The following is a 13,498-nucleotide window of genomic DNA, read 5'->3' on the forward strand; positions in this document are numbered from 1 at the left end:
ATTACAGCGCAGGGGTGTGAATTATTCAAAATTGTTGCAGAAGAAATGTTGCTTAATTGTGAGAAAACAAAAAAAAAAAAAAAAAGGAAAACTTTACAATTCGGATCGTAACAGGCTAGAGGTACATCCCGCCACTGCAAGTTACGTGCGAATGTTTAGGCCATTTCCGCAGCCACACCCCCCACACGCTCAATCAGAAGGAACTAAAAAATTCAATAGCATAATTAACACTGCCATGAAGGTAGCCAGCATACATCTTAATCTGATCAGTGTTGTATTGCAAACGGGTGTCCGAATTATCGCTTTGGCTACTAAAGGAGGAGGGAAAAAATTTGCTCAGGGAACCCTGAAACTCATTTTGAAGGATGGAAGAACACAAATTGTTGACTTGATAATTATAATTTTTTGGAGTGTTGAAAAAAAAATAAAAGTGCATATTATCTTTCTCGAAGTTGATCCCTTTTTGTTCGTCATCTACTAACGCATGGGGGGAAAGATCTTTATTGTCCTTTTTGGTGATGCCATCATGCGAAAAATGCCGTGCTTTGTTTTGGACTGTCTCCGAAGAAACTTCCCCTGTTTGTCTGGCTTCCGAACCTTGTTGAGCGGTCCCCGTGTTAGAGATTTTCGCTTTCCTTTTGTCCCGAAGTAGTTTCAAATAGTCTGCTAGGAACAGATCGTATTTAAAAAATTCCTTGTGGAAGTAGTGGTACTCCTTTATGTAAAGGCATAAGTAGAATTTGTGCAGTGCATGTATGTTAATCGTGAGGGGGTGAATAAATATAAGGTACTTTATCAATTTCATTGATTGGTCAAACTGTTTTAATTCGTTTTTTATTTTTCTATACAGATTTTTAAATTGCACGACGAGGTTGTCTTTCTCCTTGTTATGCTGAATGGTGATGTATTTATTGACATCATTATTGTTCATGATTTTAATCATTTCGGTGACGATAACGAGAAGCTCTGCGTACAGGTAGAAGTACTTGTTATGTTTGTCCCTTTTGGCATTTTCATTTTTGCTGTTTTCATGCTGGTTTATCTTCATTCCTCGGAATGCACTCCATTCTAAGTTGCAACTTTTGAAGTATTCATATATCTCGTTGAGGACGTATATGAAAACGAAGTATATGTTTAAGTCACCAGAAATGCACAGGATGCATTTTTTGAAAGAGTTTTTATTTTTTAGCAATAGCAGGTAGAGGTGTAAAATGGAGAACTTGATTAGGAGTAATATTTCTTTGCTTCTTTTGATTTTACTGTTTTGCAAGAATATCAAGTTAAACCATATGTTGTCATTTTTTTCGAAACTGAATAGCAATGTTATTATTCTCTCGTCCGAGGAAGAGTTGATAAAGCATGAATTAAAAAATAGGATTATATAGTACGTCGTCAGGAGACAAGGATCCTTCTTCTTGATGTATTTAACTAATACATTAGCGAGCTTTAAAATTTCGTTTTTGTTATCTATAAAAATCATTTGGTAACTAAATAACTGGAGAATCAGACAGATTAGGTGGCTGCTCTGTTCAATTTCCACCTTTGATTTGTTCACGTTATTACCAAGGTTGTTCATAACGTAGTTAATTAGAAAGTGCAGAAATTTGCTCCTACAAAATTCGCTGCTCAACCTTTTAATGCAGAGGAAGTAGGTTATTTCTCCCTTGTCTTGTCTTTTCTTTCTTCTCAAGCTGTCAATAAGCTGTGTAGTTATGTCTACCTGTGGGGGGTCCTTTTCTGGGGTGAGACATGTCCCCCTTTCGTGGTTCACCGCGCTAAGCGCATTATCATATAGGGAAAAGTCAAAGAAGTACGAGTTCGTTATGGTCAGATAAAATTTCAAGATAACGGAGCAGTGGTAGGTGCCCTTTTTATTGTCCATGAGCTCCTTCAAGTGACTGTTCAGTATGTCCAAGCAATTTAGCATGTTCGAGCAAAACTTGTACAGTGTTGCTACGTCATATAGAATAAAACAAGACACAAAATTGAAAAAGTAGTTTATGTACATGTAGGAGAGATACCCAATTTCTTTATCTACCTGTGAGATGCCTTTTTCGTTGAAAACATTTATTTCACTTTTGTTATTGCTGTTCAGGTAGAAATGGAATGAGTTCCAAACAGATTCTACAACATTTTTGTCCGTCAAGTATGCAAGCTTCCCCAGGAGGGCCGATATATATTTGTATTTAAACATTAGCGAGGAGACGTTGCTATATGTTTGTATTATTCTGAAGCAGTTTATGGTGTACAGGAATAGCAGCTTTTTGTTTCTTTTCAGCTTTTGCACTACTGTGCTAATTAGTCTTATGTCCGGTTCGGCCCCTTGCCCCGGGTCGCCTGCTCTGTTTTTGGTTCCGCGGGGGGGATCCTCCCCAGGGAGGCAGGTCTCGGCGTAGAGCGAATCTTTAGCGTGCGCATATTTATCGTGTGAATCCTGATCGTGTGAGTCTTCTCCGTGTTTCTTTTCTCCCAGTTTTGCGTCTCCCCGCGTTGCCTCCCCTGTTTGTGTTGCCTTTCCTTTTTGCGTTTCCCCCCTCTTTTTGCGTCCCTCTTCCCTTATCCTGGCCAGGGCCATACTCTCGCGAGAACACTTCACATTTTTCTGGTGAGAGGAACATATTTTCCCCTCGCGGTGGCTGTTGCCACCCTGGACAGTGGTCTCCTGGGATGAGCTGCCCCCCGTCGGGTTTTTCAAGTACCGATTTATTCGGCATAGAGACTGCCCAGGTAGCTGCGTTTTTTTCCTTTTCAGGTTAGCCGTTTTCACCATTTGCACGTACTTCAAATGAATGTTCAGGAGGTCCGAATTGTATAAGGTGGCGAAATGTTCCAAGATATGTCTGGCAATTTGCATGAGGATGTTTTCCTTTATTTCGTAATTGAATGAGTAGTAATCGTAAAAGAATAAAAGGAAGAATAAGACAATATTGGTGGTAATTTTGTTTAAAAATACTTTATCATTTTTTTTAAAATCTAGATGAAGAGGTTCTGGCCTGTCACTTTGGTCATTTTCCTCATAACCGGAAGGCACCATCCGATTTAGTAATTTTTCTTCGTCTCTGCTTCCACCTTCTCTTTTGTCATTGTATTTATTATCATTTATAATGTACAAAATGAATAAGTAGATATTGTTATTGTGAAAAATGTTGCGAACAACTACATTTTTTATATTTTGGTCGGTGTAATTTTCTAAGTTTTTGTTCCAATTCTTTTTTTTCATGCTTATTAAAGTATTGTAAAGAGTCTCCACTGATGTGTTGTCTGCTTTGATGGGTGTGCTAATTGTTTTCCCGCCATTTAGGCCCACCCGTCTGCTATCCACATATATGATGTTTTGAAAAAAGGAGGGCAGGGTGAGGACATTTTTTATTTGAGTGAAAAAAATTTTGTAAAGTTCGTTCAAGTATATGTATATGTAGGAGACGAATATATACAACAAGTTATGTATCATGACTTCATTTTTTTTTTTTTTTTTATTTATTTGTTGCTTGTTTTTTAAAACATATTTCAAATAGTGCTGTATCATTTGGTTGAATTCTGGGAAGAAGTTCTCATTTTGGGACAGCAACAAGGCTAGGAAGTTTCGGTCCTTGAAGCACATGCTGACGATGAGGATATAGTAGTAAATTTTGTCATATATCAGTTCCAAGTCGTTTTTTTTCTTCTTTTGAACTAAGAAGTAGTTGAGGAAATGATTTAGATAAAAGTGATTATCATGGCTTATGTTTTGCGTGAATATCGGACTTCCGTCGTCGTGGAGGTGGTGAGTACCTCCCTCGTTGTCAGAGATAAGTCTCCCGATTTGTTTTCCCCATTTCTTGCTATCATTGTCTTGCTCCTTTTTGTTTTCACTGCTATTTGTGAGGTTGATCGATTGGTTCTCCGTTACACCTGACGTAGCCATTCCTACAGCTGTCTTGGCGGTCTTCCCATCCTGGCCAGCCGATTCAAGTTTTCTGTTGTAAAAATATATTTTGTACTTTTGCAAGTTGTTCATTGTTTCCCTTTCATTGCAGAATAACAATTTTAGGAATATTTTAAAAAAGTACTTCTCAAACAGTTTGGCTTCTTTTAAAATGTAGAAATTGATGTAGATGTTTTTTTTTCCCAAGTTGTGGAAAATACGTTCGCATAAAATTGTGATGTTATCTTTCGGATTGTCCTTCCGACTTTTCGATTCTGCAGAATGGTTGACGTTCCCATTTAGGCAGAAAAAAAAAGGGAAGTTGTCTAAGAAAAAGCTCAGAAATAGTACAATGGAGAGGAATAGAATTTTGGTTTCTTCACATTGAGGACAGTACATATCAATCATGCAGACGTAGTTGGAGTTAGCCACTTGATTCTGTTGATGTTCGTAGATTCTTCTTTTGATAGAGTCATCTTCTTCATCATAGTGATCACTTGGATTGGTATCTGCTTCGTCCTGATCGATGGCAACACAATTTTTAAACTTCCTTATCGTGTACTCGTAAAACAATTGGCAGTAATTTTTGTAAATATCTTCCTCCTTCAGCAGGTAGTTATGTTTGTTGATCATCTCGTTCTGTTGATCTATACTGGTGTCTTTGTTCTTTCCCACTGTAACATTTTTCCCCCCATTAAAAGGGATATACACATCTTCACAGATACGAATATTCTGCATATATATTGCATATTTTAAAATGACAAAATAGGTCTTTTTTAAAAATTTGCACACTCCCTTGTCCGCTTTGTAGTATTTCAGAAAATGCACTAAGATATGTTGCTTTGAGCTGCGGGAGTCTTTAAAAAAATGATGCTTCCACATTTCGTATTTTAATACTTGGAGGATATACTTGAAAAAAAGGAGTAGGAGCTGGACATGCAAACATTCGATAATGATGTCGTTGTACATGTTGCAGAAGTTGATCAGCGTGCTCATGTATTTGTTTAGGAAGACTTGTTTGAAGATGCGCAAGTTTGTCCTTCCTTTGGGGTATGTCTCAACATTGTTGTTTTGGGTATTATGTGTGTCGATTCGTGGCTGGGTCGTATTATCCCCATCTTCGTTCTCTTCTAAGCGAGCTTCCAAAGTAGCTTCTAACCTCGTTTGGAAGTCTCCCCTTCCCTGCGTGAAAGCCACGCAATGATGGTGCATTAGCACGTCCATTCTTATGCATGATATGTCTTCATTGACCAAGTGAAGGTCAAAGAAATAACCTCGCCTCAAAACTACGTGAAGCATGGACAAAATGTTTTTCACAAAGTAAATGTCCAATTTGAGATATTCCTGTTCGTGGTTTTGAAATGTGACATTCTCTACATTGATGGTCTTCTCGATTTCGTACACATTTATTATATTGGAGTAGACGTTGCTGTCTGTGTTTGTCTGAGTTGACTCTCCTTTGTTAATTTTTTTTTTTTTTCTATATTTCGAAAGTATGAAGAAAAGAAAGTTGACCAGAATGGACAAGTTTTTCCTTCTCTCCATTCGCTTATTTCTGATGCGTCGCTGCTGTTTGAGCAGGATGGGGTTCCCCCCTTCTGCGTCGAGGAAGTTGAAGTTGCTATCATCAAGGAGGTCGCTTCTAACTGTAGGGTTCGTACATCCTAGCCGATCAGCACTAATGGCGAGATTATCATGGCAGTTATTCTTTATCCTCACGTAGTAATCATCCAGATGCACAAAATTGTAAAGCAAGTTGAGAGAAAAGCTGGAAATTTTATTCTTCAAAGATGATGTTGCAACTGATATGAACAGCAATTTGTAGACGAAAAGGGAAAGGTCTATATCATTGTCTAGGTGGTGGATTTTTCCTTCTATGTGTCTTTTTTTCTTTCCTAGAATTAATTGTATGTAGAGGCATACATCGAAGAGGGTTATTAAATGTTTCAACAACAGCATGTTCGAATGAATGATGGCATTTACGCTTGTTTCATTCCCCACATTGTTCGGCCCAGCTTCCTTCTTCTTATTTATTGTCAACTGGTTGTACATGAAAAAAAGAAGCTTGTTAATATACGGAAAAATGGTGGCGTAAACGAAATGTATGGCACTCACCATTTCATCGTAGTCACTTTGGAGAAGATAATGTGTCTGTTTGTTTGGGATGCCTGTTGCCTTCGAATTGGCGCCATTATTCTTTTCTGTTGGTCCATTTGGAGTACTTTCTCTGCTTGGAGATGCGGCTTGAACAGCATCTCGTTTGGCTGATTCGTCGCCTGTTGCGTAGCTCGCTTGGTTGCATGCGGTCAGCCCCTCTGCAGAATGGGCTTTCCCCCCTTCGGTGCACAGCAGCTGCATGTAGCAGTTGTTCAAGTAGAAAAATAACTCGCTCAAATTGTAGATGTAAGAAAAGTTGGTTTCCTTATCTGCAGAGTTGTTTATAGGTGGAAGGACTTTTAACATTTTTATCAAATTGGAAACGTAGGAGGACCCATTTTCGGAAGTGCTCTTTATATCCACTTTGGCATTTAAAAAAAGAAAAGAATTTACATTCGCAATAGGAAATCTGGAAGTCTCTAATTTATCATTCGATTCGATGATGCTGCTCCAAATAGACTGGTTGCTACTTTTGTGGGTCAAAGGATGTGAGGCAGTTCTACCTGGTACAGTTCCAACTGGTACACTGCCAACTGGTACACATCCAACTGGTGCACTTCCAAATGGTGCACTTCCAACGGGTGCAGTGCTATATGGTACACTTCCAACTGACACACTGCTCACCCTTTTTAACAAATGATAATACTTATTAATGAACAGGAAGTATGATCTGAATATATTACCCCCGTTGTAGTTCCCGTGAAAGGATAAGTCCTTTGCCTTCAGATTTAATTTGGCGTCATGGAACGCATGCAGGTAGGAATATTTGGTGGAGAAGAAAAAAAAAGACTTTAACTTTTTAACATTTAGCAGAAAATTATTTGGCTGAAGTTTTTTATAAAGCCAAAAGGGAAGGAAGAAAAGGATTTTTTTCTCTATATGAAATGAGGCCTTGTTTACATCGTCCATATGGTTGGGCTCCATTTCGTTATCAATATATTTATTCCTGCTTGTGTTTTTTCTGTTGTGACTATTTCTGTGCAGATCAAAAAAAAAGTTTTCATATTTTTTAGATTTCTTCCAATGGAGTATATCTTCTCCATCTCCACACCTGTTAATGACACTTTTGCGACCCTCTTTGTAGTACCCCTCCATATATTCTACCTTTACTTCGTTAATTAAAGAATTCTCTAACATGTTCGTGCAGCTGTGATGAGGCGAGTTTATTTCTTCAGTTAACCAATGAGAAGAGTAGTCATCCCTTTCTAAGCTCATTTCCCCCTTTCTACTTTTCTGTTCTTCTAGCAAATGAGGTTCAAGAAATAACCTGTGCTTGTTGAGTAGCAAGACGTTCTGGTCGAATATCAAGTAGAAACTCAAGCTGATGGACAAAGCTTTGACAATCTCATTATCGTAAAAGAAGAAGCAAAACAAGTGGGACAGATAAAAGTAGCGCTCTTTGTATATTCTTTTGCATATGCTGCTATTCCTATAGTTCGTGATGATCAACAAAATTAGTATTTTTAGGACATAGACAAACGATTCAATGCTGTATGTACTGGTTTTTTCCTTGGCTAACATTTCCCCTATCAGTTTTGTGTACAAACTTTTTATTTTTTCGTAAATTAAGAGAAGGAAATGATCCATGTGGGTTGGATCCCCCCTTTGGGTTTTACTTTCTGTAGTGTTCTCAACGCAACTGTCACCTTCTCTAAATTTTGCCTTTCTCTTCAAAATAAATGACATTATGTGTTCGAAAAAGTCCAGGGAAAGTTCCTCCGTCTTCATGTCTACTTTCTGTAGCGCTTGAAGGATAACCTCTTCATCGCTAAGAATATGATTAAGTACAAAATGGCTTATGTACATGTTTAACATATTGGTGTTAAATTTCCAGTCGTTTGAGTAGCTAAAGGTGTTATGGCACTGGTTCTGGTGGTTTTGGGTTTCTGGAGGGGGTTCACGTCGGTGGCTTCTCATAGGGTCTTCCTTGTTCCTCCACGTGGTTTCTCTTTCTTCGCAAATGTTATATTGTCTCGCTTCGATCCCACTTTGCATTTCCCCCCGTTTCATCGTAATGTTTTGTGAGGCATGTTTCTTCGTGCTACCCCAGCACTTGGTGAACTTTAGCCTAAACTGGTGATGCAATTTCCACATTATTTTAAGGGAAAGGGTCCTCTTTTTCTTCTTCCTTTGAAAAAGCAAGAAATATATACTGTGCACATTTAGGAAAACGTTGTTGTAGAAGTAGGCGAGGCGAGTCAGCGCTTCCTCTTCAGTTTGGTGTTTCCCGCCCCTGCCACGGGGAACTTCGCCGCTGTTGTTGCCATTGCTGTGGTTGCCCTTATCACCGTTGCTACCCGCAAGGAGTGGCTCAAAATGGTGGTCATACAAAAAGTTGAACGAGCTGTAAGCGGCCTGGTCTAGCAAGAGTATGTACTTCTTTTTAGAGTAGTACAAAAAAAGGAGGACTTTGGAGAAAAGTTTAATATTTGACAAGAGCCTCTTTTTTTCCTTCCGTTCCTTGTCATTAAGGGAATCATACAGGGTCTCCACTTTTTTCTTGACATTTTCGAGTATAAAAAAGAGATAATAATTTCTTATTTCCTTTTTGCTATATACACACAGTTCGTATATGACGTCAACGAATTCGTTGATTTGTAAAGTGGGGGTGTAGAAATGTGGAGATTTTCTTTTTGTCTTCCCTCCGTGGTGAGTGGATCTCCAACGCATGTCATTATTCGAGCAATGGTTCAGATTGAGTTGATTGTTCCTATCAAATTTGGAGTTCACCGTTTGGGAGGCTTCCCACTTGGTTGGTTGGTGCTGGTCCAATTGGCCCACATTTTTGCAGGCATATTCTTGAGAGGTGTCTGTCCCTAGTAAATTATTTCCCTTTTCTTCACCGAAATGATTTTCCTGCTCATTTTGAGGATGGTGATCTCTCTTTTGAGAAAAGATAGGGGTAATGTACTGAGTGTCTTGATACGCCTTGGGATGTTCGGGTTGGTTTGACTCTATATGGCTGTAGGTTACGCTGTGGTGATTATTTTGGCCCATTAGGTCATTCTGTGAATGGGTAGAATTTCCCATGTGTGCACTTTTGGAGACGTTTCCGCTTTCCATGGGATTGGCAGAAATGGCATTATGATGGAGCTCTCCATAGGAGAAGTCCCCCCCTTGGTTCCCCCAGCCCCTCTGGTAGTTGTAATTCCCGACAGAGGCGTAAACCCCTTGGGGATCCCCTCTTAGGTCATTATTTTCCCAGTGAAAAGACCCCTTTGCATAATTAATGTTAAAAATAAAATTAAAAAAAAAAAAAATAAAAAAAAAAAAAATAATTTCCGTATTGTAGCTATACATGATCGAAATGATGTTGTGAAGGAGGACGACGAAGTTTTTAAACAGTTCGACGAACTTGACATTTTCTGGGACATTCGTTCTACCTTCCAAATTGTGATTAAACGTTAGTATGTACATTTTATTTTTGCAGCTCTTTAACTTGTTAACAATGAATTGGTACATGGATCCGTTTTCTTGTTTATAGGACTTGACATAATTTGTGAAGTTGTTATATTCAGAGGATAGAAGCGACAGGGAATTAAAGAGCATTCTGAGGCTGTTTTCAACCAGCACTTGAGTAACTTTGTCAATAAACTGGGCATCGAAGTGGGGGATGTCCCCTTGGGCGCCGCGACCTGAGAGAGACTCCTGATGTGTGAAATTGTCCATTTGATTTTTGCACCGTTCGTTTTCGCGCAGTTCCTTTTTGAGCGGCTCGTTTTTGAAGTCCCCCCCTATTTGTAGCAAAACATGGCAGAATTGCTTTATGCAGTGTGATGCCGCACTTTCATGTCTACTGTGTGCATCTATCGTTCTGCTGATTTTCTCCGAATTGGGGGCATCGAAAAAGTCTTTCGACTTGAATGTGTCTAGGGGCTCGAGAAATGGCTCATTATTTGCGTCGGCCGGACTTGAGAACATTTCGTTGGCATCTGGGGTGGATAGGTTTGCTGCGGCGTTTGCTGCGTGGTATTTTTCAAGAAAACTGTTGAGGGCGGAGTAACTAGTTGGGACGAAGAAAAAAAAGTGAGAGATGTTAATGCTGGTGTTTATGAAGGTGGAGATGTCTGACCGGAAGGCGGCTCCGCCAAAGCAGCTAGTCCCCCCCACATCGCCAATATCGCCAACACCGCGATAGACGAAAAACAAATTCGCCAAGGAGTAAAAATAACACAGGAGGTCGATATATTCCTTATAAATTTCGTAGTCATAAAAGAAGAAAAAAATTTTGAAAAAGTGCAACAATTCTAAGTGGTGCGTGTTTAGGTGCATGTCGAAGAGGAACCGTCTAAACAGGTCGACTAATTTTGGTTGTATCTTCTTCATCAAAATGAATGACACGGGGGTGTAGTTTATATAGAGGCAGACGATTTTCAGGAGCTCCAATTGTTTAGGGCTGTATTGGTAAGTACGCCGAGCGGAAATATTAGTAAAGATATCAATGCTTTGAAATTTGTTTTTTTTTAAATCGCTAGAGGAGTTGGAAGAGGAGGAAGAGAAACTGTTCAACTCATGGATGATTAAATTTTCTGAAAGGTACTCCCTGACGGGGACTCCATTTTGTTTTGCCTTTTTATCTCCACGCCCATGCAGGTTGTTCTTTTCAATGTAGTCAATGACGATCTCCAAGTGTGAGTCTTTCTTCTTATCTGACTCGCCAAAGTAATATTCTAAGATGTTACACAGGAAATTGTAAATGATGACAAAATTGTCTATGTGGAAGTTGAGCGTAGTGCATTTTTCCCTTATGGTGCTAATTTTGCAGTGCGAAAATTTTAAAATCTCTAGCATGAAGAAAATTAACACTTTGAAAAAATAGACGCAGTTATTTTTCGTTATGAATAAGTAGTAGTACGTGTCGCCCTCGTTGAAATGAGCAGTGGTGCTGTTCCCCGGTTTGCGAATCGCCCTCTCTTCGTTTTTCCTTAGGTAAAATGTGTTTATGCTATTGAGGTCATCTGTGTTGTTTGTTCCGTTTGACCCGTTGGTCCCGTTTGTCTTGCTTGGGTTGTTTGCCGATTGGGGGGGGTCCTTCCCCTTTTCACTGGCCATCTTGTCCCTATTATGGCCATACTTGAACTCTTTACCGATTTGATTTCCCCCAAGCGAGTCGCAGCCTTTTCCCCCTTTTCGAAGCAAAAGTAAGTAGAACACATTTTGGTTAATGAGGAAAAAGAAGTTGTTCAGGTAGATATTGTGGATGCTGTTGCAAAAGCACCCCCCCCTCTGGGTTACACTTATATAAAGGCTATAAATAATTAGAAAAATAAGATAAGCTAGACTATTTAGAAGGTTGTTCATATGATGGAATTCACTTTCTGCCTGATTATTTTCGACGTAATTTTTGTAAATATAGTGAATATTGTAACTAAGAGTGTACACAAATTTATAGTTAAATAGAAATAGGTCTTTATTGAAAATGTAAATATATTCATTTAAAATTTTGTTCACTTCTTTGTGCATATAAACGAGGTCGTCTATGCTTATTATTTTTTTGATTATGTTCATCCCTAAGAATTCGAAGTAGTTGAACTTCATGCTTAGGTAGAAATGCAGCAGGTTCATTTTGTTAATGTAATTTTTCATTTTGTACGTTATGTTTTTGTCATACACGTGGTTATTATTTAGGTAGGTGAAATACGCCACGAGGGAATCTTCCCCTTCATTGCTTCTATCCTGTTTGTTTTTCCCCGCATCCCCCTTTATGAGGTCTCCCCGTTCAACCGCCTCTTCTGCATGTTCTACTCCGTTTATGTCTAGAAGGTTCCTTCTGAAAACATCAAAGCAATCGAAGAAGTTGTATAGGTAGAAAAATGTGTAGTTCTTCAAAATATCTGTGTAATAGCATTCGTCACAATTGTAATAGCTTTGCGTAGTTCCCCGTGTAGGTACCGATCCGTGGTTGAGGTAAGCATGCCCTTCCCTTATTTTGTTGGCCTTATATATCTTATAGGTCAGGAGCAAATATATACTCCGTTTATTCACTTCGTTTTTTGCTTCATACAAAGAGTTGTAATATTCAAAATCGTCACTTTTGGAAAAATTATCTTTTGTAAATATGTTTATGCAGTTATTTTTTTTCATTATTTGGCTTATATTTAGGAGATCCTTTTGTGAAAGTGTGCTATCTGCATTGTTGTGCGATGTTGCGGTGGTTTTTTTTGTGTTTTCCTTTGCCTTCTCAGCAGAGTGTTGCCTCAGTCGAGGGTGAATTCTTGTCCGCTCATCGACGGAAGAGGTTTTTTTTCGTGTAGCTTTGTATTGGCCTTCCTCTTTATTTACGTCCATCATGTCGATTATCTTTTCGGTTACGTTGTTTTTGTACTGGGGAGTTTCCTGTGCGTCTTCCTCTCCGATGTTTCCCGGTGATTCTGCCTCCCCATTTTTGTTCGCCCCATTTGGATTAGTTAGATCATCGGAGGCATTATTTGCATCAGACTTAGGCGCATATTCTTGAGTGTCCCATTTTGAGAAGTCGTCTGGGTTGTCCCCATTGTATGCACGAATCAGCTGGATCAGAATTTTCACCACCTGGTTGTATTCATTGTTACTGTTCTGCATTTGTATGTGATCATAGCTGATTAGGCACGTATCTGTGTCCTGTGCAACATTTAATTTTTTGGTGGCACTATTCTTTTTGTACCTGTCTTGGTTATCTCTAAAGTGGGTTAAAAACTCCTTGGTGAATGTGTGTATTCCGAATTGTTCGAATTTTCTTTTGACCTCTTCATCCTTCTGCGTGGCAGTGTGGTAGAGAGGGTGTGAGCGAGCATCGGAGCGGCTAAGCTGCTTTTCGCATGAATGGTGCAGACTGTGTGTGTTTGAAAGATGCACAAAGAAGCGAAGTGCGACAGACAAGACGGCGAATTAAACGCACTAATGAATGGTGTTACGGCACAGAAAGGGGCGGGATACATATGCTAGCCTTGTATGTAACACACTTATACACTACTGCATCTGTGAGAAGAAGCAAAACTGCTACGCAGGGAAGAAGTGACCATGCTGCTCAACTTATTCTTTTGCACAAAGGAGGTGAACATTTTTTTACCTCTATTATGCACCGAACGAAGTCCAAAACGTGGATCAGCGCTTTCAAAGGAATGGAGCTGTTTCTATCGTTAATGTAGCGAAGAATAATATCAAAAAAATAATTTCTTTTCTTAAAGTCCGTTTCTCTTATTATACTTTTTTCATATTTTTGTATTAGCATAATCATTGACCTGTCTCGGATGTCATCTATGGTGTGCCCTAAAGTGGAAGCAGTGCAGAAAGTTTGCCGTTGTGTGTTCTTTCTATGTGATCATTTTTGTAATTCTAGCGGGGGCGGACGTGCAGGTGCAGGCGTAGGCGCTGTTTTGCCATTCGTGATGAGACAAGAAAATTGGCACATTTTTCGGGGACACTACATTGTGTGTACTTTTTATGTGCACGGTAATT

The 13,498-nt window shown here is 39.2% G+C and overlaps 1 protein-coding gene across 1 annotated transcript; it reads right to left on the reverse strand.

Annotated features, from left to right (window-relative positions):
• Positions 1-193: 193 nt before the first annotated feature.
• Positions 194-13,277, reverse strand: C922_00408 (hypothetical protein; the record flags this gene model as incomplete). Its single annotated transcript, XM_008816024.1, has 2 exons — positions 194-12,796; positions 13,110-13,277. The coding sequence occupies 2 exons, from the start codon at positions 13,275-13,277 to the stop codon at positions 194-196; spliced, it is 12,771 nt and encodes a 4,256-aa protein (XP_008814246.1).
• Positions 13,278-13,498: the final 221 nt, after the last annotated feature.

This window comes from Plasmodium inui, assembly GCF_000524495.1.
Source record: "Plasmodium inui San Antonio 1 unplaced genomic scaffold supercont1.1, whole genome shotgun sequence".
NCBI classification, from domain to species: Eukaryota; Apicomplexa; class Aconoidasida; order Haemosporida; family Plasmodiidae; genus Plasmodium; species Plasmodium inui.